Genomic DNA, 26,684 nt, shown 5'->3' with positions numbered 1-26,684 from the left:
GTTCTCTTTTCAGTGTATTCAGATGGTCAGGTATTTGTTCAGCTCCCTGTTTGTGTAAAACACACTCTGCTAAATGCTGAAGGGGTGAGAACGCAAAAAAGCTTACCATCATCTCTACAGTCTAAAAGCTTTCACGATGTTGTTCCTTCCAGCTCTGTGCTCTGATTGTATGTTAAAGTGATGTAATGGGGCAAATGAAGGGAAGGGATGGAGACCTATCACTAGTAGGGATGTGACTGGGTAGACCCTGGCAGGGAGCTGAAGTGGTTTGGGATTTGGACTTTCTTATCATTAATGAAGTACAGAATCAGCATTCTGTCCAGTAGGCCTCATTTTTGCTGGAGTGAAGCAAATACACCTGTACGCAGGCATTTTACGCTGCCCTATTGATTGAAGCTTCCCTCCCTGTCCGTTGCCTAATTAGGGGAGCTCAGACTCCTTGCTGCCAGCTGCCTCCACCCTTACACAATACTCTGGGGGCACATGCACCTTCATGGCCACGGATGGTCAGCAGCAAGTTCCACAAACTGTGGATGTCCACGGAGATATTTTAGGGAAGCGGCTATAGGTCAGCTGTTAGGCGTGCCAGTTTGGATGTTCAAATAGGGAAACAGCATAGCAGGAATGAGGTAAAGAATACGGTCCTGGGCCAGAGAGAGCGTGAGAAACAAACATGAGTCAAAAAAATGGCAATAACCCTGAGTCGGAGAAGCATTTCACTGCTGAAACCATGTTACAATGACCTAAAAATATCCACCAAGACCATGGGGACTGCCTCATATGTGGCACTTGCTTTTTGTTATTTTTCAGATTGCAAAATTGGAGGGCTGGCCCCTAAGCGGGAAAATAAAGCTTTGCAAAGTAGTAATAACTGTAAATCTTTCATTTCCTTTGGAAAGCATTAGTCATCTATATATATGGCAGCTCACTTACTCCCCCTTTCTCTCTCACCCCAAAACACATCACCGAGCTCTTCCTAAGGAGCAGGAAAATAGAAATGTTCCTACTGCTGGCTCTTATTCATTCTTTTATTGAACAAATATTTCCCCTAACACAGCGCTGGTCCTGCTGGGAAAAGCAAAGTTATATAAGTCCAGGCCCCAGCTCGTAGGGGGTTTGTACCTAATAAGTGGAGATGAGCCATGCATACAAATTATAAGAACACGAGATGGGAAGTGATACAATGTCATCACAGAAGCGAGGAGCCAAAGGGAACACGAGGAGGAAGCAGTTACATCTGACTGGGCAGTGTGGGAAGGACTTCATGAAAGGTGCCATTGGATCTGGGCCCTGAAGGACTGCCTGGATTGCAGCAGCAAAAACTGGGAGAAAGCGAACACTGCACAGTCGCAAAGCCAGGAGGGCACACGTCACGTTAAAGCAATGGTTAGCAATTCACTTTCGCTGGACCTACTAGTGAAAGAGACTAACAGGAAATCACCCTGAAACTGCCCACTCACAGAGCCTTGCAGGCGGCAGGCTGGAGGAGGCTGGACATGGTACAGACAATGTGAGATGTGTTTGTTTGCCATGGAGGTAGGAGTGAGAATTCTTAGTAACATGGCCAGAGAATTATGCTTTAAAATGACTATCTTGACTATAGTGCTTAAAACGGATTGAAGTGGCAAGACATGGGAAGCAAAACAGAATAAAGCAATATACGAATAAAGGTTAGCCGGAATACTCTTAAGTCATCTAGTTCAATCACAATGGTTTATTCTTCATCAACGGATATTTCACAGTTCCAGTGTCATCCCATGTCCGGATGCTTGGAACACCCTTCTGCAGGGGGTCCAGTCCTCCAAGACCTCCATCTCTAAAATATTTTAATAATCCAGTGAGGGCTCACACATGCCCATGTAGTGCACAGTCCTGAGAATCACTCTCCCACACAGACTGTGAAGCCACAATACCCAGCCTCCTGGATCCAACACCTCCACGGGGCTTGCTTTAAGGTTAGCACGCCTCCCCCGCTGCTGTCACTGCCAACAATGCCACTGCCCATTAGTCTCCTATGTTGGTGGAAGTAGAACAATGCTACTGGCTATTGCAACAGCCCCAGCTGGCCTGCAGGGCACCACCGCCTTGCTCTTGGTAGACCAGAAATCAGCTGATGCTGTATTTGTCTCTGCTAGCGTGTAGGGTATTGCATGCTAAGTGCAAGTGTCATACAGATATACAGCTGTAACCCAGCCTGGGGAAAGATACTTTTAAAGTCACCTCTCAATAGCAGTTCCTATGGGGCAAGAGAGATGATTCCTTTCTTCTATTCTATGCTCACTCAGGTGAGGCCCCAGAGCAAAGCTGCCTGGACACCCCAAGCGTAATAACCCTCTAAATTCGTGCACCTGTTTACACGTGCACACTTACACATATAGACATCTTACCCCCAGAAGCCATTAGAAACTGCCAGAGGGGCAGACTAAGCTGAGTTCCAGGACCAGCCACCTGGTCATACCCAGTACCAACAATCCTCTCCTACTCCCACTAGCGCACTATGTGAATTCACTCCCAGAGCCACTGTTACCCTTTCCTGAAATATGACCTTAGTCTGGGACCATCTAGATGGCACCATTGTTTTACAACCTAAAATCTTAGTGGGGATCAGAATCCCAGCCTCATTTTCCACAGAAGGACTCCCTAGCCCTCATGTAAATTAATATATGAAAATAAATATGAAGATGCCACACAACTTCCCCTATTATCAGCATCTGGGGTCCAGGCCAGCCAGCATGCAAATTGAAGACGGGTGGAGGTGGAGGGCTAAGAATGGAAATGATTACCTACACCTTTCATCCTTCCTGTCCAAATCTCAGCTCCTGCTCACCCAAAACGCCTGTTACAGATGTTAGAAATAAGAAGAGCCTGAAGAGGGATATAGCTGTACGATTAGGAATGAGGGACATACCTGAGACACATTATTGGTGTAACAGAATAGGTTTTATGGATTAATTGGTGTGTAGTGGGCAAATGAAAAGGAAACATCAAGGATAACTCTCAGAATTTTCAGCTGGTGGCTTGGGAAGATGGTGATTCCATTCATGTGAGCATCCAATTAACTACCATTTGGAAGGCTACTGGTTACACTTTCCAGTTTTCAGAGGCTGCAGTGTTCTTGGTGGGTCAGGCAGCTGAGACCTGTCTATAGAAGCCACAGCTAACAGCAGTTAAAAGGAACCATAGGTGCTGGTAGTGCCACCCAAACAGCCATTTATTTAAAAATAAAGAACCTGCCATGTTCCTAGCACTTGGGAAACAGATGCACATAATAGATAAAATCCCAGTCCTTACAGAGCTTCCAGAAGCTCTGGAGAAAGACAGTCAAATATGCAACAAGGGTAAATTCATGGTAGGGGAAGCACATAACAACCTAACCAAATGCGGGTTGCGGGAAGAATGGTCAGGAAATTTTTTCTGGAGAAATTAACTTTTAAGCTGAAATTCAAAGCATGAGTAAGATTCAGCCAGGGACAGAGCAAGAACTATGTCCTAGGAAGGGTAAAGGCAGAGGTGTTCCAAGCAGAGACAATAGCCTGTGTGAAGACCAGAAGCTGTAGAGCTGGGTTCATTCAAGAAACAGAAAGGGTTAGACTGCAGATCTGAGGGTGGATGGGTGGATGGGTGGGCAGGGCAGGGCCAGGTAGGCCAGGGGAAGGAGCTTGGGTGTTTTCCTAAAGCAACGTGGATCCACTGGAAGCACGGGAGCACCATGAACAGATTGTTTTCTTTTAGAGAGATTATTGGGTTACTGCATTGTGGAAAGTGGATTGATGTGAGCAAGAAAGCCCAGTGAGTAGACAATTATAGAAACCTATACGAGATGAAGGAGCCTGGATTGAGATCATGAAATGAGTGCACTGCAGGAATATTTAAATATGATTCCATGGGATCATATATGGCAGCTAGGGAAGAGCTGACATTGACTGAGATGGAGGACAAGGACAATTCAGCTGCACACGTGCTGAGTGCCTTTCCCTCTCTCCCTCCCTTCCTTCTTTGCCCCCCTCCTTCCTTCTCCCCTTCCCTCTCTCTCTCTCTCCCCCCTTTTAACATATATTCCAGAAGCCATAAAGAGGTGATAGCACCTGACCATGACTATCTCTGCACTCAGGCCTCTCTGCTGACTGCCCTTCATTAAATGACTGCAATCATGCCTCACGCTCTAATTGTATTTGCATTACTTTTCCCACTGTCAGTTAACACACCTATAACTTTCTTTGCACCTTCTCTGTGAAAGTGCAGACTTCATTAGCTTACTTCAGGAACTTTCCTTTACACACCTTACGCTGGAGGAAACAAAAATGAAGTAAATAAACAGAAACTTTCCAGGCTTCTAGAGGAATGTCCTTATTTGTAGACTATCTTATATAAATGTGCATGGAAACTAGGAAGCCCTAATTTCAAGTACATAAAGAAAACAAAGTGAACTAATTAATGCAACCCGTTTGGAGTGTATTTCGATTTCCTCGCTGACGCCAAACTCCTGGCCTTAGCTACTTGAGGATATTTACTTTCTGTCCCTTATACTTCCTCCGGCCTGTCAGGAGAGACAGGCACACAGGAAAGAAGTGCTGTGGATATCCTTCTAAAATGCATCCATGGATGCACATCTCACAGAATTCTAATATTAGTAACAATGATAACAATTATTACTTGTTTTCAATCTAGTGCAGTTTTGAGTACATGAGAGTAGCATCTAGACAAGTCTGGGGCAGCAGAGTGATACCAGCAGGGCCAGGACCAGGGCCCAAGGGACAATACTACACATGCAGAGCCCTGAGACTGATGCCTCCTTAAATTTTCTTTTTTATTGTGGTAAAATACACATAACATAAAATTTACAATTTTTAAGTGTACAGTTTAGTGGCATTAAGGACATTAACATTGTTGTGCAGCCATCACCACTATCCTTCTCCAGAATGTTTTTCTTCCCAAACTCCCCATTTCCCCCTTCCCCCCAGCTCCATTCTACTTTGTCTCTATCAATTTGATGACTCTAAGTACTTCATATAAGTGAAATCATACAGTATTTGTCCTTTTGTGACTGGCTTATTTTACCTAACATAATATCCTCAAGTTTCATTCAAGTTATAGCATATGTCAGGATTTCCTTCCTTTTTTTTTTTTTTTTTTTTCATTTATTTTTGGCTGCGTTGGGTCTTCGTTGCTGCGCATGGGATTTCTCTAGTTGCGGCGAGTGGGGGCTACTCTTTGTTGAGGTGTGCTGGCTTCTCTTGCTGCTGAGCATGGGCTCTAGGCGCGCAGGCTTCAGTAGTTGCAGCATGCGGGCTCAGGAGTTGTGGCACGCAGGTCCTAGAGCACAGGCTCAGTAGTTGTGGCGCACGGGCTTAGTTGCTCCGTGGCATGTGGGATCTTCCCGGACCAGGGCTCGAAACCGTGTCCCCTGCATTGGCAGGCGATTCTTAACCACTGCACCACCAGGGAAGTCCCAGGATTTCCTTCCTTTTAAAGGTTGCATAATATTCCACTGTGTGTATATAACTGTACCACATTTTATTTATCTGTTCGTCCTTAAATGGACACTTGGGTTGCTCCCATATTTTACCTATTGTGAATAATGCTGCTATGAACATGAGAGTACAAATATCTCTTTGAGTCCTTGCTTTTAATTCTTTGGAGTATGTACCCAGAAATGGAATTGCTGGATCATATGGTAATTCTAGGTTTAATTTTTTGAGGAACTGCTATACTGTTTTCCACAGCAGTTACACCATCTTACATTCCTACCAACAGTGCACAGGGGTTCCAATTTCTCCACACCCTCTTCAACACTTGATATTCTCTGGGGGTTTTTTGATAGAAGATACCCTAATAGGTGTGAAGTGATATCTCATTATAGTTTTGATTCACATTTCCCTAATGATTAGTGACACTGAGTATCTTTTCATGTGTTTGTTGGCCATTTGTATATCTTCCTCATAGAAATGTCTCTTCAAGTCCTGTGTCCATTTTTAATTGGATTGTTTATTTTTTGTTGTTGAGTTCTAGGAGTTCTAATAATCCCATATCAGATGCATGATTTGCAAATATTTTTCCCAGTCTATAAGTTGCCTTTTTATTCTGTTGACTGTGTCCTTTGATGCATAGAGATGACTTCTTAAATTTTATGCCATAGGTGCCTCCCTTGCCTCACCCTAGTCCTGGTCCCGATGTTAGCCCCTCTCTTCCAACAAAGCATTTGACAAACTTAAAGTATTTGAAACAACCAAGATTGCACTTGGGTTCTGAAAGTTTAATTAAGCACAGAATTTCATTCTTCCGTCTGAACTCCTTTGACAACCTGGGATACCCACATATGAACGTTGTTGCTGAAGCATAACCTAGGCTATCCTAATTTTTACAAGAGATGAATAGCCTCAAAGAAAAATTGCTGAGGCGACACCCACTGTGTATTCCCTCAGAGGAGAGAAGCTTTTAAACTCTTATAAAATGATTACAATCTGCCAGGCACTGTTCTATGTAATTTACATGTGCTAAATTAACTCCCTTAATCTTTACAATAGCCTTATAAGCTGTATGCTGTTTGTACCCCTACTTTATACATGAGGGTAGGGGGAGTGAAAAGTTGAATAAATTAGTGACGGTAACACAGCTAGCAGGTATAGCACAACTAGGATTCGAATCACAGAAGCCTGGTTCCACATTCCGTACTCTTAACCGATTATAAACTGTAGCTGATACATCATCTTCCCCGTATTTAATTTTAAAAGTTATTTCAGACTTTGGCATCTTCCGGTGCAGTTTGTTTCCAGCAAACTGCATTTTTAGGCTTCACTTAGACATTGTGGCTCCTCTCCTAGCATTTCTTTTCCTTCTCTTGGCTGACAAAAATGATTTATATTCTATCCTCACATGAGCAACATCCGAGCCTCCTGTAGATCCATCTATTCCTACTTAATACTCTATCCGTGGCTATTTCCACGAGCTGAAATCTAGGCCCACAATTAAACCCCAGGTCTACTGTATTATAGTAATAATGCTCAATCTCTGCCTCTCCTACCCCAACAGGCTTGGAGAGCTAATGGAAAGCTACATTTAACTCTTAGGCACAGAAAAGCAAACCCCACTTGTCTGGCTGAGAGTGAGCAAATGGGCACCATCTTAGCAAGTTCAATGTCTCAGCAGGTCATATCTTTCAGGGAAAGAAATAATTCATGTTCTTATACATTTTGTTTGGCTAATGATGTGTTCAGTGTTCTCCCATAGTCTTTTACCATCATTGAATTTTAATGGATTAGGTAAAATAGCCAAGCCCAGCGCCTGAAACAGAATGTCTCAATGAATCAGTCTATTTATCCAGAAAAAACTCACTTCTGTAGGTTCGGGAAACACCTCGGCTGTTAAATGTCCCCTGTGGCTTCTTTTCCTCTGCCTGGACTCCAGAACCCCAATGATCTTGAAGAGAGACTACGGCTTTTTTCCCCTGCTGTCCTAATCATTGTGATTTGTCCTTTTCTGCAGGGTTCTATGGATCTACTCTGAGACCGGTACATGGGTGTATCCCGTGTTTGCCAAACTCAGCCCAGTGGGTCTAGCAGCCTTCTTCTCTCTCAGCTACATCTTTAGCGTCGGCATCTACCTATTTGGAGAGAAGCTCAACCACTGGAAATGGGGTCAGTTCATCTCTCTCTTACCTACAGAAACACTTCTTCGTTATGCTCTCTTGACTCCTCCTGGAAACAGAAGGAGAAACCAGTAACGCAGAAGGCAGTGATGTTTGATGCCTTTGTCCAAAGCCGGCAAAGGAAAAGCCTGGGGGAAGTTCATACTTTCTCAAAGGACCCCATCAAATTATCTCCCCTCCTCCTCCAAACAACACCTCATTTAACTTTAAGGTTAAAAATCATCTTGTTTAGAGAGCTCAGGACCCAGAGAGCACGGGTATCACCAACCCCTGCATGAAAAAACGGACTCAAGGTCTCTCCCTCCCTTAAGTGAGGACTTGAGGTTCACAAGTTATTAAATGCCAAGAATTCCTCTTTGAAAGAAATGGATCCAGATGACCCTCTTAGCTCTTCCACCCTCAGCAGTGCCTTCCCTGATGTGTTCCCATCCCTCTCTCATGAGGTTGCTTCTCAACATTTTGTAAAGTGTTCACCAGGTAGAATCACACCCTGTACTTGAGACTGAAATTCTCGCTTGGGGTTTTAAGCAATGTGAATATGCCAGTAAGCTAAGCTTTCTAATTATAGGTAGGCAGAACCATGTTGCTTCTTCATAGAAAAAAAGCAATCTTAACTTAGTTGATTTCAAAGTGGAAGATTTTATTCTCTTCCTGCTTCCCCTACTGCCCTCACCCCCCCAGAATATTTTCTGTCGGAAAAGTAACCACCAAAAAGTCAGGTTGCAAAATAGCCAGTATTTTTTACCTATCCAAGGAGAAGTGCAGGAACTCCACTCTGATTCTGTATATAAGGAAGGCAAGAGTCACACACAGTCCCCCATATCACACACCCACATGCCATTCTGTTCTATTAAAATAGAAGTGGCATCTTCCGCCCAATCTATGAACTGGTGTGAAAACATAAGCCTGTGTATGCAAAAAAAACGACAGTCTCAGAAGGTTCAGTACAAGAGTCTGTATTTCTGAGAGGAGACTGAGACCCTGGAGAAATAAGCATGCAACTTGGCTTTTTCACATATTTTCTGCTCTTGGAGAATTTAACTGGTTGAGAAAGCCTTAGAGGCAATATCCTCCTTGAAAGCAAACACTTAAAAAATGGAATACTAAAAATGACTCAAAAAATCAGGATTTCAAATCACAGGAAATTATCCAGAAAAAAATGTGTTGACATTTCAGATGTGCTGACATCTAATTCTAACTAGTTTTGGCTCCTTGAAGTTCTGGGTAGATTGCTGATGTCTTCCCCAAATCTATATTAAAAAAAAAAAAAAAAGAAAGCAAGACACTAATCCATTTAAAACTTGGCAGAAAATGTGCAGAGAAAAAAAGTGATTACTCAGTGCTTAGAGAACAATAACTTTTTAAATCAATACTATTTTCAACACAAAGCTCTTTTTAATAAGCCTCATTGTTTAAGTGCTATATCCAATTTTCCACTACAGTTGAATCCCAATGAGCAAGCAGGCTGGCATCAACGTGTGGACCCTCATTTGCATCATGCAGACGTGAATGTTCACGTGAACGACGGACACTACCGTCAGTGGCTATGTGTCTCTCTCTTCTCTCTAGATTTTTAACTCCTTAAGAATAGAATGGGTAAAAAGTTCTACATAGCATCAGAGTAGGATCATAAATGTGTTAAATTCTGAACTGATCTTAATTATAAATGGTTAAATAAGAAATTAAAAAGAGAAATTAGATCATTTAAAATTCCAGTAGCAGTGAACCCTTAAATCACCTAAAACTAAACAGAGCTGTATATGTGAACACATTTTCCCGTGTCCTATTCCGCTGAAAGCACTGTCAGCCTTCCCTCATCAGATGAAAATCCAAGCCCTTGGAATGGCACACTGTGACCCAGTCCCTGCCTTGACTCTTACTCTCCTTCTTCTAAACTTGTGCCCCAGCAGCACGGAACTGCTTGTTTTCCCTACACATTGATGTTTCTCACCTCCATGGGCTCTCTCACTTCCCCCAGTCTTTGCCTGTCTCACACCCACTCATTCATTTCAACTCAGCTCTTCTAGGAAGCCTCCCCTGGTCTGCCCCGAGATTTGTTTTTACACTAGACCCTGAGTTTCTTAAGGGGTAGAAGTATGTCTTATCCATCTTTGAATCCCCCATTTCCATTAGCTTCCCCAATATTAAATGGATCAATCAACACACACAGAGAATATTCAAGGCCTCTTCTCTCTAGGCATTAAATGGGACTTTGTGCAAAGTTGTTCTGGAGACAGTGGTCAAGGAGTGACTCTACTGGTTGGAGATTAAAGTGTTGGACAGGGAGTTTAAGGAGAATAGGAGGGTATGATATGGTATACTGGTTAGAGAGTTGCTGAAAAAGAGATGAAAATTAGGGCAGGCAATACAAAACAGGAGAAGAGCATCGGAACAGGAATCAAGAAAACTAGGGTATGTCCTTCACCTGGCCACAAACCAACCATGTATCCTGTATTAATGCACTTCAACTCCTCGCTGATGAGACGACCTATAAGAAAGGCAATTGCACATCTCAGTTTGCCTAGGACAGTCCTGGTTAATGCCAGCTGTGCCAGTGTGAATAGAATTTTACATTGTCTAGGCTTGGACAACACATTGTGCGGTCCCTCTATCTCTGAGTCCCTCTCTAAACCCTCTATTCTGGATCTATGGAAACATGTTAAGTGGCCACCTGCTCTGTCCAAATTCAGGGCTAATTCTACTTTCTCACCTTTTCCCACAGCCTGAGCTTCCTTGGATGAGAGCAGAAATTCAAAGGAGTGCTTTAGTGATGCAGTGGGTGGCTGTGGTTTGGAGAAAAGTTCTGTGCCTGATTGCCTGGGTTCCTACCTTGGGCTTACCACTTATAGACCTGTTTCACTGGGCAAGGCACTCAATGTCTTCGTGTTCCAGTTTTCTCTTACACATCATGGAGACAATATTAGTACCCTCCTCGTGGGATTCTGGAGGATCATAAATGACTTGGGAAGTGTCAACTGCCAAGTATAGGGTCTGGCACACAGGGTTAGTCACTACTGCTGTTAATTTCATTCTTTCCAAGGAAAAATCAGTAACCTTCTTTTCTATGTGGATATTCCAACCATCCCCTTCAACTTCATGCATAAATTACCAGTTTCCCCAGCTGAAGGTGATTAAAAGTAACAACCACCTAACTGAACGCAAACTGACAGAGATGGTGTAGTTCCTGAAGAACTTATAGAGTGAAACAGGAGCTTAGGCTAATTGAGATTAGAATTGATTAGAATCTCTGCTTCTGAAATTTCTGAGCCACAGTGTGGCCGGGTTGGGAGTCACCAGCCAACTAACCAAGTGATCAAGAAGTATCAGTCAAGACCCAGGTAATGTGCAAGTATCTCTCTAGCAGTAATGCTCGATCTTGACTGCACATCACAAAATCACTAGGGGAATTTTAAGAATACTAACTCCCAGGTCCACCCCAGACCAATTAAATCTATCTATGGAGATGGGGACTCAGCATTGGTATTTTTAAAAGCTTCCCAGTTATTTTAATTTGCAGTCAGGGTCAAGAACCACTGTCACAGAACAGCGCTTCTCAAACTTGCATGTGCCTGCAAATCTTGTTAAAATTAGGATCTTCTTAAAATGTAGATTCTCATTCAGTAGATCTGGAGGATAGCTTGGGATTCTGTCCTTCTAACATGTGCCCCAGAGAGACTGACACTGCTGGTCTGAGAGCAAGGCCCTATGTGCCACAGGACCCTGGACTCCTTTCAGTTTAAATAGTTATGTCTACAAGCATCCTTGTCCAATGTGGTGTTTTCCCAAGTCAGCTGCTTGGCTGAGAAGGGTGTTGGAAATGATGGTCACGTCTACCCACTTTCTACCTCCTCGTGTGTCATGTCAGTGGGTGAAAATGAAGAAGAGATTGAGAAGGGCAATAATAAGGAGTGATACCAGGAATCAAATGTAAACTTGGAAAGTGTGTGACATCCTCAAGGGGTATACAGATGCAGAGGGCTGACCCTGTGCGCCAGGGAGACAACTGTTGTCAAGCCCTCAGGAAGGTCCTGCTGGCCTTCAAAAAGCTCTCAAGAGGTTCCAGAGGGCCACCCTGCTTGACTTGTCACCATCTCATTTCCTGAACTGTGCTAGTTTTTCTGTGTCATGGAACAGAAGGGTGGAAAAGCACTGAGTCAATTACTGGGACCAGATACCCACCAGGAAAGAGTCAATTTCTACTTTTCAGGCAGAGCTAGGTGAAACACTGATTTCAAACAATGATGGAAGCTGGCAGGGGGAAGCAGTCTTTGGTAGATCACTGAAAACTTGGCTCACCATGGCTGAGCATCTAGGGATACTCCAGACAGATTATTTCTACTCTGAATGGGAGAAAGGGGCTGTCAGGGGGTCCCAGTATAGGCCTCCTTCTCTGCCACTTAACTACTTAATTTTCTCTCTTTTTTTTTTTCCTTCTTGATAAGACATAAGGATGCCGACACCAGGACACAAGTCCATCAGGAAGAGAAACCCAATCTACAAGATATACCAGGCACTGAAAGGGACTAAGTGCCTCCAGGCCAAAATGGAGGGCCTCTTATATGTAGGTGTAGCTGGAGAGGCAGTCAGCTTACCTGTGGCCCACAGCCCCTCTCCTTACATTCACTGAGGGACATATGCCAGGGGTATCCTTTGTCAGGGCCCAAGACCACAGATCCTTTTCACCTAGGATAGTTTATAAGCTGAAAATTCCAATCTGGCCAAGTGACCTTGTGACAGTGCCTTGGACAGAATGATATTAAAACCTTCCTTTAATACTATTTCCTACAGATCAGATTTATTTAAAAGAGATTTTATTGTTGAAAGCTGCTTAGAGGCCATCTAGTTTACCTACTTAGTTTTACCCATAAAGAAATTTATTATAAGGTCTATCTTGCATGTTGTCCCTAATCATTTCATTAAAAAATATCTTATCATGAGTTGACTCCATGTGTATTTATAAAGCATGGCCTCACTGGGAACCATTTAGTCCATTAGAAAAATACATCTCTTTTTTGCATTTCTTGTCATAACTTCATCTCCCTAAGCTCAGAGAGTCCACTAGGGATTATTACTTCTCCCTCTTCCGCAGCCTCTTTCCCCACTAGGGTTTCTCCAGCCAGCTCTCAACTCCATCTCCTCCTACTACTTCTGCACTGTGACTTGTACTCATGTTCTTGTACTCAACTACATTCAAATCTTGTACTCACTTGTACTCACTATGTTCAAATCTCATTCTTCTAACACCTCATATGCCCCCCACAATCTGCCTTCTCACCCTTTTCCAAGCCAAGCCTCTAAAACCAGGCAAATGTTCTTCAAATTTTCAGTTCAAAGTCTAGCAGTAGCTTTTGTGATGGTAGATACATAGGTGTAAATCTTTTTTTTTAATAGTATGCTTTTACTTATCCTGTGTTCCAACTACTGGAATAATAAGGTATATAATTACATATGTATCCATAGTGATGTTGACTAAAGGAATGGTTTCCCTTACCACGCCAGCAGAAAATGTTTGAATCTTGCACAAGACGAACATTAAATGTTTGGCCTAAAATACCTCTACTCCTTGGTACTAACATAGGATAAAGAAAGGACTAAAATAATCCAGGGTGGGAGGAGATCAAAATGGTGTAGTAGGACGACACTGGGCTCACCTTCCCTCATGAACACATCGAAACTACAACTGCATATAGAGCCTCTCTCACTGAAACTGACCTGGGGACTAGCACAATAGCTATTCTACAACCAAGGCTGTAAAGAAAGATCCACACGGAGTTGAGCAGGAAGGGAGAAGAAGCCATCTGGTCAGGACCCGCACCGCTGGTGGGGGACACAGAGGAGGAGGGGGCTATCACAAGCTAAGGGAGCCTCCCTGGGGAACGAGGGGTGCGAGCCATATATTAGGCACCTCAGCCCTTGGGTCTGACATGGGGAAGACGAGCCCCCTTGGCTGGCTTGAAAACCAGTGGGATTTACTAATAAGGGCTGTAAGAAACTGAGACTCCACTCTTGAAGAGCACACGCACAGATCTGCTTACTCCCAGTGACAGCAAAGAGGCAGCTGATTGAAAAATGCCTAGGGACCATCCCAGTGTGCCCCCCAGCCTGCACCAGGCGCCTGCTCCAGCCCCTCTTGCTCCAGCACTGCTCTCCACTAAGGCAGAGGCTGCCACTGCCCACGAGAATGTGCACACTTGGAGGGAATGGAGCTGGCTTGGACCCTGGCCCTGCCTCTGACCAGGGTAGAGGCAACCATTACCAGCTCACGAATCCCTGCCCACACTCCGGATGGAGAGTGCCATCGCTGGAGCACAGATCTCTGTGAACACTTGGGGGAGGAGGGGTGGGGTCAGCTCAGTTGCATGGCACTAACCCCTCCAGCCCTGACCCAGCCTCTAACTGAGGGCACACACTGGGGAAAAAGTAAAACCAGCACAGAAGTGCGGCCCCAAGACCTTAGGTCCTGACCTTGTCCCAAACCAAGATGGAGACTGCCATCATACCCAAGAGAAACCCAGCTCCCTCAGGGCTCCTGCTCCAGCCCCTCCGCCCTCACCCCCACCCCCAACAGAGCAGTGACAGTCATTGAGCACAGAAGCAGCCCTGGCTTGCACCTGGCTCTGGCTCTAGCCCCTCCAACTCCAGGCCTACCTCCCACCAAGGCAGTGGCTACCAGCACACCCTGGGGGAAGATGCAGATCATGCTCACCTCAAATCCAGCTCTCCCACCAAAGCCACTGGGTTCACACAGACTGCACGGGAATGGTCCCACACGAGGACATGACATCAAGACTAGGACAGGCAACTGTTTCACCTGATTTCACACAGATGAAGAAAGTTAAACAAAATGGGAAGACAAAATGAAACAAGAAAAAAATACCTGAAAAAATGCTAATGAAACAGAGATAAATAATTTATCTGACAAAGAGTACAAAGAAATAGTAATAAAAATATTAACTGAACTGGGGAAAAGAATAGATGAACATGATGAGAATTCAACAAAGAACTAGAAAATACAGGAAAGAACCAGTCAGAGTTGAAGAATACAATAACTGAAATGAAAAATACACTAGATGGCATGAACAGGAGATTAGGTGATATAGAACAATGCATAAGCAATCTGAAAGACAGAATAATGGAAGTCACCCAATCAGAACAGGCAAAAAGGAGAACAAATTTTAAAAAATGAGAATGGTCTAAGGGACCTCTGGGACAACATCAATCGTACTAACATTTGACTTATAGGGTTCCCAAAAGGAGAAGAGAGAGAAAAAAGGGTAGAAAATGTAATTGATAAAACTGGGACTCAAAACTTCCCAAACCTGAAGAAGGAAACAGATATCCAGGTACAAGAAGCACAGAGAGTTCCAAACAAGATGAACTCAAAGAGACCCACACCAAGACATATCATAATTAAAATGGCAAAAGTTAAAGATAAAAAGAGAATTCTAAAGGTGGCAAGAGAAAAACAAAGAGTCACCTACAAGGGAACCCCCATAAGGCTATCAACTGATTTTGCAGCATAAACTTTGCAGGCTAGAAGGGAGTGGCATGATATAGATAAAGTGCTGAAAGGAAAAAACTTACAACCTGGGATACTCCTCCCAGCAAGGTTATCATTCAGAATTGAAGGAGAGAGAAAGAGTTTCTCAGACAAGCAAAAACTAACATTCATCAATACTAAACCAATATTACAAGAAGTGTTAAGGAGTCTTTAAATGAAAATGAAAAGGCTATATCAAGAGATAAGAAATTATAGGAAGGGGAAAATCCTACTAGTAAAGACAAATATAAAGACTGTGGATCAACCACTGAAATAAGTTTGTATGAAGGTTAAAAGACAAAAATGTAAAATCAACTGTAACTATAATAAACAGGTAAGGGACAGACATGAAGATGTAAAATATTACATCAAAAATACAAAACATGGTGTGGGGGGAGAAAAAATGTAGACCTTTTAGAATGTGTTTGAACTTAAAGGACTACCAGTTTAAAATAAATAGATATAGATCAATATATATGAACTGCATGATAACCACAAGTCAAAAAACTACAATATATATACAAAAACTAGAAAGGAACATAAACATAACATTAAAGAAAATCATCAAATCACAAGGGAAGAGACCATAAGAAGAAGAAAAGAATAGAGAAGAACTACAAAAACAATCAGAAAACAAATAACAAAATGGCATTAAGTACATACCTATCAACAATCACTTTAAATAAAAATGCACTAAATGCTCCAATCAAAAGACATAGAGTGGCTGACTGAATTAAAAAACATGCTGCCTACAAGAGACTCACTTCAGAGCTAAGGAAACACAGACTGCAAGTTAGGGGATGGAAAAAGATATTGCATGCAAATGGAAATGAATAGAAAGCTGGGGTAGCAATGCTCATATCAGACAAAGTAGACTTTAAAACAAAGTCTGTAATAAAAGACAAAGAAGAACATTACATAATGATAAAGGGATCAATACAAGAAGAAGCTATAATGTTCATAAACATATATGCATCTAGTATAGGAGCACCTAAATTTATAAAGCAAATGTTAACAGACATAAAAAGAGAAATTGACAATAATACAATAATAGGGGACTTCAACACCCCATGTACATCAATGGACAGATCATCCAGAAAGAAAATCAATGAGGAAACAGTAGACTTAAGTGACACATTAGAGTAGTTGGACTTATAACTACAGGACATTCCATCCAAAAAAGCAGAATACACTTTCTTTTTAAGTGCACATAGAGTGTACTCCAGGATAGATCACATTCCAGGCCACAAAAAAAGTCTCAAAAAAATTTAAGAGGATAGAAATTGTATCAAGCATCCTTTCTGACCACAGCAGTATGAAACTAGAAACCAATTACAGGAAGAAAACTTAGAAAAACACAAACACATGGAGGCTAAACTACCTGCTACTGAAAAACTAAGGGGTCAACAAAAAAATTGAAGAGGAAATCAGAAAATGCCTCAAGACAAATGAAAATAAAAACACAACTTTCCAAAATCTATGGGACACAGCAAAAGCAGTCCTAAGAGGAAAGTTAACAGTGATACAGGCATATCTCAAGAAAGAAACAAGCAAAAAATCTCAAACAACCTAATCTACCATCTGAAGGGATTAGACAAAGAACAAAAAGCCCAAAATCAGCAGAAGGAAGGAAATAATAAAGATCAGAGAGAAAATAAAATAGAGATTAAAAAATAGAAGAGATCGATAAAACCAAAAGATGGTTTTTTGAAAAGATAAACAAAATTTATAAGCTTTTAGCTAGGCACATCAAGAAAAAAAGAAAGGACCCAAATAAAATAAGAAACCAAAGAGGAGAAGTAACAAACTATATCACAGAGATACAAAAAAAATCATAAGAAATCACTACAAACAGTTGTATGCCAACAAATTGGACAATGTAGAAGAAATGGATAAATTCCTAGAAACATGCAATCTTCCAAGACAAAATCAGGAAGAAATAGATCATCTGAACAGACCGATTACTAGTATTGTAATTGAATCGTAATCAAAATACTCCCAAAACAAACAGAAGTCCAGGACTGGACAACTTCACAGGAGGAATTCTACCAAACAAATAAACAAGAGTTAATACCTATCCTTCTCAAACTATTCCAGAAAATTGAAGAGGAGGGAACACTCTCAAATTCATTCTATGAGGCCACCATTACTCTGATACCAAAACTAGACAAAGACACTACACAAAAAGAAAATTACAGGCCAATATTCCTGATAAATATAGACACAAAAACTCTCAACAAAATATTAGCAAACTGAATTCAATAACATATACAAATGATCATACACCATAATCAAGTGGGATTTATTCCAGGGATGCAAGAATGATTCAATATCTGCCAATCAATCAATGTGATATACCACATTAACAAAATGAAGGATAAAAATCACATGATAATCTCAATGGACACAAAAAAAAGCATCTGACAAAATTCAACACTCATTCATAATAAAAAATCTCAACAAAGTTGGTACAGAGGGAACATATCTCAACATAATAAAGGCCCACAGCTAACATCATATACAACAGTGAAAAGCAAAGTTTTTCCTCTACAATCAGGATCAAGACAAGGATGCCCACTCTCACCATTTCTATTTAACATAGTATTGGAAGTCCTAGCCACAGCACTCAGACAAGAAAAAGAATTAAAAGGCATTCAAATTGGAATGGAAGAAGTCACACTGTTACTATTTGCAGATGACATGATACTATATATAGAAAACACTAAAGTCTCCACCAAAAAAAACCTATTAGAACAAATAAATGAATTCACTAAAGTTTCAGGATACAAGATGAATACAGAAATCTATTGCTTTTCTATACACTAATAATGAACTATCGGACAGAGAAAGTAAGAAATCATCCCATTTACAATCACATCAAAAACAATAAAATATCTAGAAATAAACTCACCCAGTGAAGTGAAAGACCTATTCCTTAAAAACATAAGGCACTGATAAAAGAAACTGAAGATGATACTATTAAATGGAAAGATTCTGTGTTCATGGATTAATATTGTTAAAATGTCCATACTGCCCAAAGCAATCTACAGATTCAATACAATCCCTATTGAAACACTCACATGACATTTTCACAGAGCTAGAACAAAAATTCCCAATATTTGTATGGAAGAACAAAAGTCCCTGAAAAGCCAAAGTAATCTTGAGAAAAAAGAACAAATCTGGAAGCATCATGTGCCCAGATTTTAGACTATACTACAAAGCTACAGTCATCAAAACAGTATGATACTGGCACAAAAACAGACACACAGATCAATGGAACAGAATAAAGAGCCCAGAAATAAGCCCATGCACATATGGCCAATTAATCTACAACAAAGGAGGCAAAAATATAAAGCGGGAAAAAGACAGTCTCTTCAGTAAGTGGTGTTGGGAAAACTGGACAGGTGTATGTGAAAGAATGAAATTAGAACATTTTCTCACACCATACAGAAAAATAAATTCAAAATGGATTAAAGACCTAAATGTAAGACCGGAAACCATAAAACTCCTAGAAGAAAACACAGGCAGTACATTCCTTGACATAAATCTTAGCAATATTTTTTTTGGATCTGTCTCCTCAGGCAAGAGAAACAAAAGCAAAAATAAATAAATAAAACTACATCAAATTAAACTTGAAAGCTTTTGCACAGTGAAGGAAACCAACAACAACATGAAAAGACAACCTATTGAATGAGAGAAGATATTTGCAAATGATATGTCTGAAAACAGGTTAATATCCAAAATATTAAAGAGCTCATATGAGTCAATATCAAGAAAACAAACAATCCAATTAAAAAATGGGCAGAAGACCTCAACAGACTTTTTTCCAAAGAAGTCATACAGATGGCCAACCAGCACATGAAAAGATGCTCAGCATCACTAATCATCAGGGAAATGCTAATCAAAACCATAGTGAGATATCACCTCACGCCTGTTAGAACAGCTATTATTGTCAAAAAGACAAATAATAATAAATGCTGGCAAGGATGGAGAGACAAGGCAACTCTAGTACACACTGGTGGGAATGTAAATTGGTTCCTCAAAAAATTAAGAATAGAACTACCATATGACCCAGCAATTCCACTTCTAGGTATACATCCAAAGAAAAGGAAAACACTAATTTGAAAAGATATATGCACCCCAATATTTATAGAAGCACTATTTACAATAGCCAAGATATGGAAGCAACCTAAGTGTCCATCGTCAGAAGAATGGATAAAGAAGATAACATATGAATATTACTCAGCCAGAAAAAAGAATGAAATTTTGCCATTTACAGCAACATGGATGGACCTGGAGGGTATTACACTTAGTGAAGTAAGTCAGACAGAGAAAGACAAATACTGTATATTTTTACTTATATGTGGAATCTGAAAAATAAAATGAATGAATATAATAAAACAGAAAAAGACTCATAGATACACAAAACAAACTAGTGGTTACCAGTGGGGAAAGGGGTGGGGGAGGAGAAAGATAGGGGAAGGAGATTAAGAGGTACAAACTACTATGTATAAAATAAATAAGATACAAGGATGTAGTGCACAGCACAGGAAATATAACTAATATTTCGTAATGATTTTGAATGAAGTATAATCTATAAAAATATTGAATCACTATGTTGTATACCTAAAACTAATATAACATTGTAAATCAAATATACTTCAGTAAAACAAAAACTGAAACAAACGAAATCAGGGTGGACCTAACCCCCTAACCACCAACTAGGAGGTGTTCCACTCGGAAAGACTCCCTTCAATGAGGAAAAGAGTGATAACAAGGAACATTATTTCTCAACCAGTTTGAAATCTATTTTGTGAACTTTGGGTAAGATAATATGGTCTATTACTAAGTCAACACTTCCCTTATCTCCAGCCATGCACTGTGGAAACACGGTCAGAGGTAAATTCTGAAGACTCAAAGAAGTCTAGAGACCGCTCAGCCTCATAAGAATTCAGGACTAAGGAACCATCCCCACCTGCTAGAAACAAAAAGAAAAATGTGATTTCTGTGATATTCACACCGTGTACGTCTCTACAGAATGAAATGACTGTTAGAGCTCCACACAGAGACACATCTGGGGATGGTGCCTTCTCTAGCACACGGGTGGGCATGTGGGAATTTCCTGGTGCTCTATCTAGCTTCAAGGTGTTGGACAGGGGAGACCCTGATCCACTGGAAGAAGCCATCTGCCCTCGTCCCCCAGAGGAACTTCCCACCAGCACTTCCGCTCCTGCTTCTGCTGTTTCTCTCTAAGCCATCATGCTCTGTTGTGTTTCTTAACTGGAGAAGGAATCTCCAATCCTTGGAACCCTGGGTTGAAGAAGTGAGGTTTTGATTACAGTTAGATTCGAAGTGTTGAGGGTTGGTAACAACATGGATAAACAAAGTTTTAGGTGCCCTCAGAGTGACCACAGAGGGAACAACTTTGAGAAGTTTATACTGACCAAGCTCTTGAACACAGGAGAATTAATGTGTTATTTACCTAAAAACTGATTCATTAAAGGCCCTAAGTGTATATTTCAGAAAAGAGAAGATACTGTGTTTGTCCTTATAGACCTAATGTAGAGAAGACCTAACTGGGGAAAAATGAAAAACAAGTGGAAGCATAAATGAAAAGAACACGAAGCATGTAAAGCTGGATGAATCAGCTAGGCTTCACCGGAGTGCCTGGATATAGTATGGATTGATGAGGAGTAGAAGAAAGGAGAGGACTGTGCCTAAAAATGTTGAGAGACATGAATTCAAGTGTGGCCACGAGGGCTGTGTGATTAGGAGCTGTCTGCCCTAGAAAATCAGTGTGATGAGGGGGCCACAGGAGGACTTCAAGTCATCAGTCACTAAAGCCTCTGAGAAGGGGAGTTCCAGCAAATAAAATTATAAGATATTTAAAATTTACTATTAAAGATATAACTGATGGAGGGGGCAGGGTCTGAAGCATAAAGCATGGAATTGGGAGCTGAGATTGCTATGGTAATACAGAACCGGAAGTAATAGGGCTCTAACTTCCAGAATGGATGAGAAGAGGCTGAGCTGAAAAAAGACTGCATTTGGCAACAGACAGGAAGGACAATAAGTTAATGAAGTTTTCAAAGTTTCAAAGTTTATGTAAAGGTTTGTGATCATTAAATATGGAGGTACCCATGGTTGGCTAAATGGAAGTCATTCTAGAAATCTAATGCTACAATTAGATTGGTAATTAGTAATTCCTAATTAGTAATAAGCTTATTACTTATTACAATCAGTAATAGGCTTACTAAAAACTAAATCAATATGCCAGTACTTTTCTACCCAGGCCAGTAAGTTGATCTGGTGAGAGGTCACAGAATGGCCCCTAGTTCGGTGAATATCCATTCTTCTCTTTCCTCTCTCATTTGATGTGGTTTGTTCATCTCCATCTGCAAAGTCTCAAAGTTTGTTGATGAACTGTGTGCAGCCTACAAACACATGGCCAAAAGCAACAGCCATCAGTGGTTCACAGGACATATTCAGAGCCACGCGACATGAACTGCATCGCTGGTCAGCTGGCCGGCTGTGAGCCAGGCACCAAGTAGGACAGCAAGATGTCGTCCCTTCTTGCCCTTGCGGCGGTGCTGGTGGTTTCCCAGAACTCTTTAAAATACATCATCTTGCCTTCGGAAAAGCTTCCTCAACTTTCCACTGTCCCAAGTCAGGGTGAATGTCCACCCACACAAGAATACCCATTAGGGAAAGCCTGAAGGCTAAGGTCTCTTTCTGTTCTTGTTTGTGCAGGTGACACGATGCAGCCGAGGAAGAAGAGGAAGTGATTAGACACCATTTTCCAAGAACCGAGGAAGAAGAAAACATGAGAGTTTTTTTCATCTTTTTTCTTCCTGGTGCAGGGAGGTGGTGGAGCAACAAAGGAAGGTAAAAAGGACAGGGAATGATATTTAAATTTAATAAGACAGCCATGAAGGTAGCTGAATTTGAGGACTCTTGTTTTTTTAAAACTTTTACTGGACACACCCAAAACAATTCCTGCTCTCACAGAATTTGTTACATCCGTCTGACCTCTGTGGAGGATGGTCTATGGTCAACATCTGGCCCAAAGCCAAAGAAACTCACGTAAATGTGGTGTTAGAGAATGTTTAGAGAGGGAAAGGAACTTAGGATCATCCAAACTATTCACTTTACAGAGGAGGATGCTGAGGACCTAGATGAGAAGTTACCTGCATGAGGCCAAAGAATTAGCGTCAGAACCAAAATAAAAGCTTTTGTCTCCCATATCTTCTAACTCCCAGTCCTGGGCCATTTTTGAATAATCCCAATTTTCCTAAAAAGAGGCACTTTCACAAGCTAGTTATTTTCATGGATTTCTCATCTATATTTTTCTCAGTCTAAATGGAAATGTAGGGAGATGGCTGCTTTTGAAGTTGTCTGTCTACCTAGTATAATAGCAAATTAACTGGGGCAATGAGAAAATAAGTTATAAAAAATATTGGTAAATCTGTCCCTCTTGTGAGCAAGCATTTGGGGCAGGTAAACATTGAACACACTGATATTGTCAAAATCTCTTCCATTGGTATATTGATTAATTTGTCAAATAAATGTACATTTTACTTGGGGAATAATCTGGATGGGAAGTGATATGATTATGATGACTGCTGAGCCTGCTTTAAGTACAAAGCACTTTGCTGCATTAGTTTACGGTTTAACAAAGCTGACTGTCAGATGATTAACAAGCACATTCATGAACACTGCTTTAATTTTCCTAGAGGATTTTTCTGGGTCTTTATTTACAGACATATTTTGTAAAGAACACAAATGACTAGTGGTAGGTAAACATGTTCAAGTCCATCGATGGGTCAACAGGCCCATGTGGGTTGGGTGTGGGCACCAGAGTAAATTGTACTTGGGATTCCCAATCTAACATTATAGAGGAGAAATCTGGTTGAAATGGACACCAAGGGCAGTCTGATAGGGTTAGAGAAGAGAGCAGACTATCCCAACAGGGCAGGTAGTCCAAGGGAAGACTAGGACAGGCACCAAGAAAACTGCTTGAAACCTACTCCTACAGTTATACAAATATGAGCCTCAAGTCTTTTTGGATTAAGCTGGGAACACCACCTCTTTTCCCACACCTGCTGCTTCTTGACTGCTCCTAGCACCTGTCTCAGCAGGAGCCCAGAAGCAGTTGTCACAGTGGAAATTCTCCAAACATGAAGCCTGCAGGGGATCACCCAAATTTTCCACACCCCAAAGATGACTCGGGCTGCATACTTCTCAGAGTCATAGTAAGCTCTTGGCTGCGATGAGCCTGCAGATTTCTATTTGTGGTTTCACTGTCCCCAGGACCAAATTAAACTGGGATTGCTGCATGACTGGCCACTGTGCAATATCTATTCCAACACCAGAAATACCTCAGAACCATTCCCCATTGAGCATATATGTAAGCACACAGTGCTTCCTTGGTGCTGGTGTAGCTTAAGAAAGGAGAAGCAACAAAACACCTGTAATGAACACTGACTAAACATTCATTAAAAGGGAGACAGTATTAGCTGCCTGCATAAGGCTGTGTTTGGCCTTTAGTGGTTAGAAAACAACAATACAAACCAAATCATAAGAAAACCAGCAATAATACTTGTACAGTGTCATGTAATTTAGAGCCACTCTCACCTCCATGACCTCGTTTTATCTTCACAAAAGTCTTAAAAGTAGAAAATGTATTATGTCCTCATTTTACAAATGAGCAAACTGAGTTTCTGATGTTGGTGTGCTGTAAATGTTTAAAATCCAACTCTCTGGAAAAAAGAAAACTTTAAGGCCTTGATTTATAGTTTGCCCATTGCCATGGTGTAAACACTCCAACATGACCTTTTTCAAGCTACCAACATGTCACTGAATGCAGAGTTGGGAAGAGAGACGCAGAACCACTGAATCCTTGTGAGCCTGTACAAACTCTCTCCAGCACACCACTGGGTTCAGAGAAAGGGAAAAAACCGATCCAAGGTCACACAGATGGTTGATTCCCAAGCCAACTTTCCTTCCTCTTTATTACAGAACAAAGCAGGAACTGAGCATCTGGAAGCCTTTATTTTGAAAAGCAAAAATGTATGTACATCTGCAAGGTTACACAAAAGAAGGGGTTAGGGACCCCAGCTTGGTGGAAACTCTCCCCCATACAGGCAGGGGGAGGAGCTACATTACTGCTTCATGGACTGGTCCATACCTGTGCTTACATTCTGGAGTTGCTATCTCACATGTGACACCAATTTTGAGTTTGGGGAGAAGACTTATCTTGTTTGCCTAAACAATACATTAGCCCCATGCTCCCTGCAAATGGGTCATACAGTTCTCAAGCTATTTTTGGCTCCTCTGCACCTACTCGCTTGCAATACTTGTCATAACAGGAAGTCAGTTTCATATACCGTAATCCCCAAACACGCTGCGCCTGCACATGGGGAGTGTGAGGAGGGGCAAGGAAAGAGTGGGGAGGCTGGGCCTCCCAGAAGGCTGCCTGGATGAGCACTGAACCCATCCCAAGTCTGGGTATCCCCCCTCCGAGGGCACAAGTGTCAGCAACCAGAATCCATATCCAGATATTATTTTCCATTCTCATGCAGTTGGTGGTTCCTTTTTTTTTTTTAATAAAGCATTTGAGTAGGCAGCAAAGCCAGTCAGAACTGTTTATTTATAGCTGTGGATTTTCAATGCTGTATAAATTAGAAATCATTGCTGAATGAGGCCCGCGCCCACTCACACACCCAGGGCCGCTATCTATGAGTCCTTTCACACAGTTTGACTGTACACAGTCTAAAATGGGAGAAAATGACATGCTCCAAGTCAAATGACGGAGTCACAGCTAAACTGCAAAGCAGAAAACCAGCAATTATTTTTTTCAGCACAATATGGGGAGTACGACAGGTGCAATTATCCAATATTATTTAACAGCACTGGTTTGTGGTGTAGGGAGAAAATAAAGGTTTCTGTGTCTTGGAGAGAAAAAAAAAAAAAGAGAGAGAAAGAACCAGCCTCTGGCTCCTGTTTCTGTGGATTAAGCTGTGTAATGTAAATTGAAACTGGCCTGGATTCCAAAAAGGGAAGGAAGAAACACCTGGCTCCCTTGCCCTGGCTCCCTGGAAGCTCACCACTTGCATCATCAGGGACTTTTGAGAAAGGCCCCTCTCCTTGGGGACCCTGAACATCCTCTCAGAGGCAGTGGTTCCAGGTAAGACTGTGTGGAAGGCTGAGCTTCCTGAGCTCTTTTCCCTTGGAGGGAAACCATCTCCTGCGATGACTCCCCCTCCCTCAACTGAATTAAGATGCAGTAAAAGAGAAGGCAGCCCACAGGAATAATTTTCATTCCCTTAATCAGATCTCCCCCCTTTTGTCCTTCAGCACATTTTTATTCTTACTCCCAAGCCTTTCCTTTATTGGTCATCCTAACTGGAAAGACCTCTCTTCTTCCAGCTACTATCAAATAAGTTGTCCTTCATGGCTTCTGACCCTATTTGAGTGCCACTTCCCAGTTCTCCTAAAAAGTTTTCTCTTACTGGTCCAGGGCATTGGGCGCTTCCTCCTCTAAACTCCCACAGCAGGCCACATCCGCCCCACACAGCCTTCTATAGCTCTCTTCGCCTCTCCCTCTCGGCTTCTGTGTCCATAACAATATGCAATGCTGAAAAGAACATAGGCATCAGAACCAGACCAGATCTGAATTTAAATCCTGACTCCACCACTCACTATTTATATAGAACTTGGGGAAAACAGTTTATTTTTCTCAGCCTTGGTTCCTTAAAGTCATAAGATAATCCCTACTGCGATTAAATATTATTTAAAGTGATGGATCCAAGTGCTTGGGATCCAAGATTCCCCATTCCACTCGCTTAACTGCAAACTCCTTGAGGCCAGGTAGTTGTCTGTATCCCCAATAAGGCCTAACTCCATACCATTAGGAAGCAATGAAAATACATACAGACTGACTTGAGAATTACTAACAACTTATTAATTTTACAGGCTTAATCACCAAATAGCTTCCTCCTTTCCCAGAAGCTGAGATTCCCAACATGAGACTCACTGTTTCATTTAAGATGCTCTGTCCATCTTAAATCCCAGAATCCTATTGACAATGATGATCAAATTATAATTTCATGTGATCCAGCAGTGGAAAGCATACTGATAGAATGGGACACAGGACAAATAAATTTTGATAAAGAAAAAAAGATGAGGGAAGGCCTGCAGAATAAAGATTGCATGCAGGTGACACTCCAGATTGGACTATTAGAATGACCCTGATTACCCCAAGGATAGCCTATAGGGCACAAGGGTCCAAATCCGGGAGATTGATCTTTAAAATCTCGTTTAGATCTGAATTTATTTTCCTTTAGGTGCCTGCTAACCCCTTCCTCACAGATGATACCTGTTAGTTGATTATTTAAAAGCAAGTTTTAATATGGGAGGAAGCATGCTTCGAAGAATAAAAATGGGGATATTGTGAGAAAAGGAACGGTATAGAAAGGGTCAGCTGCAGACTTGGAGGAC

General features: G+C 41.5%; 1 protein-coding gene across 1 annotated transcript in view; it reads left to right on the top strand.

The window, feature by feature from the left end:
• ADTRP (androgen dependent TFPI regulating protein) overlaps positions 1-21,970 on the top strand; it is a 68,055-nt gene extending 46,085 nt beyond the window's left edge. The window contains exons 5-6 of the mRNA XM_061197400.1: positions 7,483-7,634; positions 21,936-21,970. Coding sequence (XP_061053383.1) covers positions 7,483-7,634; positions 21,936-21,970 — 187 coding nt within the window. The remainder of the gene's footprint in view (positions 1-7,482; positions 7,635-21,935) is intronic.
• The last annotated feature ends 4,714 nt before the right edge of the window (positions 21,971-26,684 follow it).

The sequence above is a fragment of the Eubalaena glacialis genome, chromosome 7, assembly GCF_028564815.1.
Source record: "Eubalaena glacialis isolate mEubGla1 chromosome 7, mEubGla1.1.hap2.+ XY, whole genome shotgun sequence".
Classification (NCBI taxonomy): Eukaryota; Metazoa; Chordata; class Mammalia; order Artiodactyla; family Balaenidae; genus Eubalaena; species Eubalaena glacialis.
Note: the sequence above shows the minus strand (reverse complement) of the source record. Positions and strands in the feature narration are given on the sequence as shown.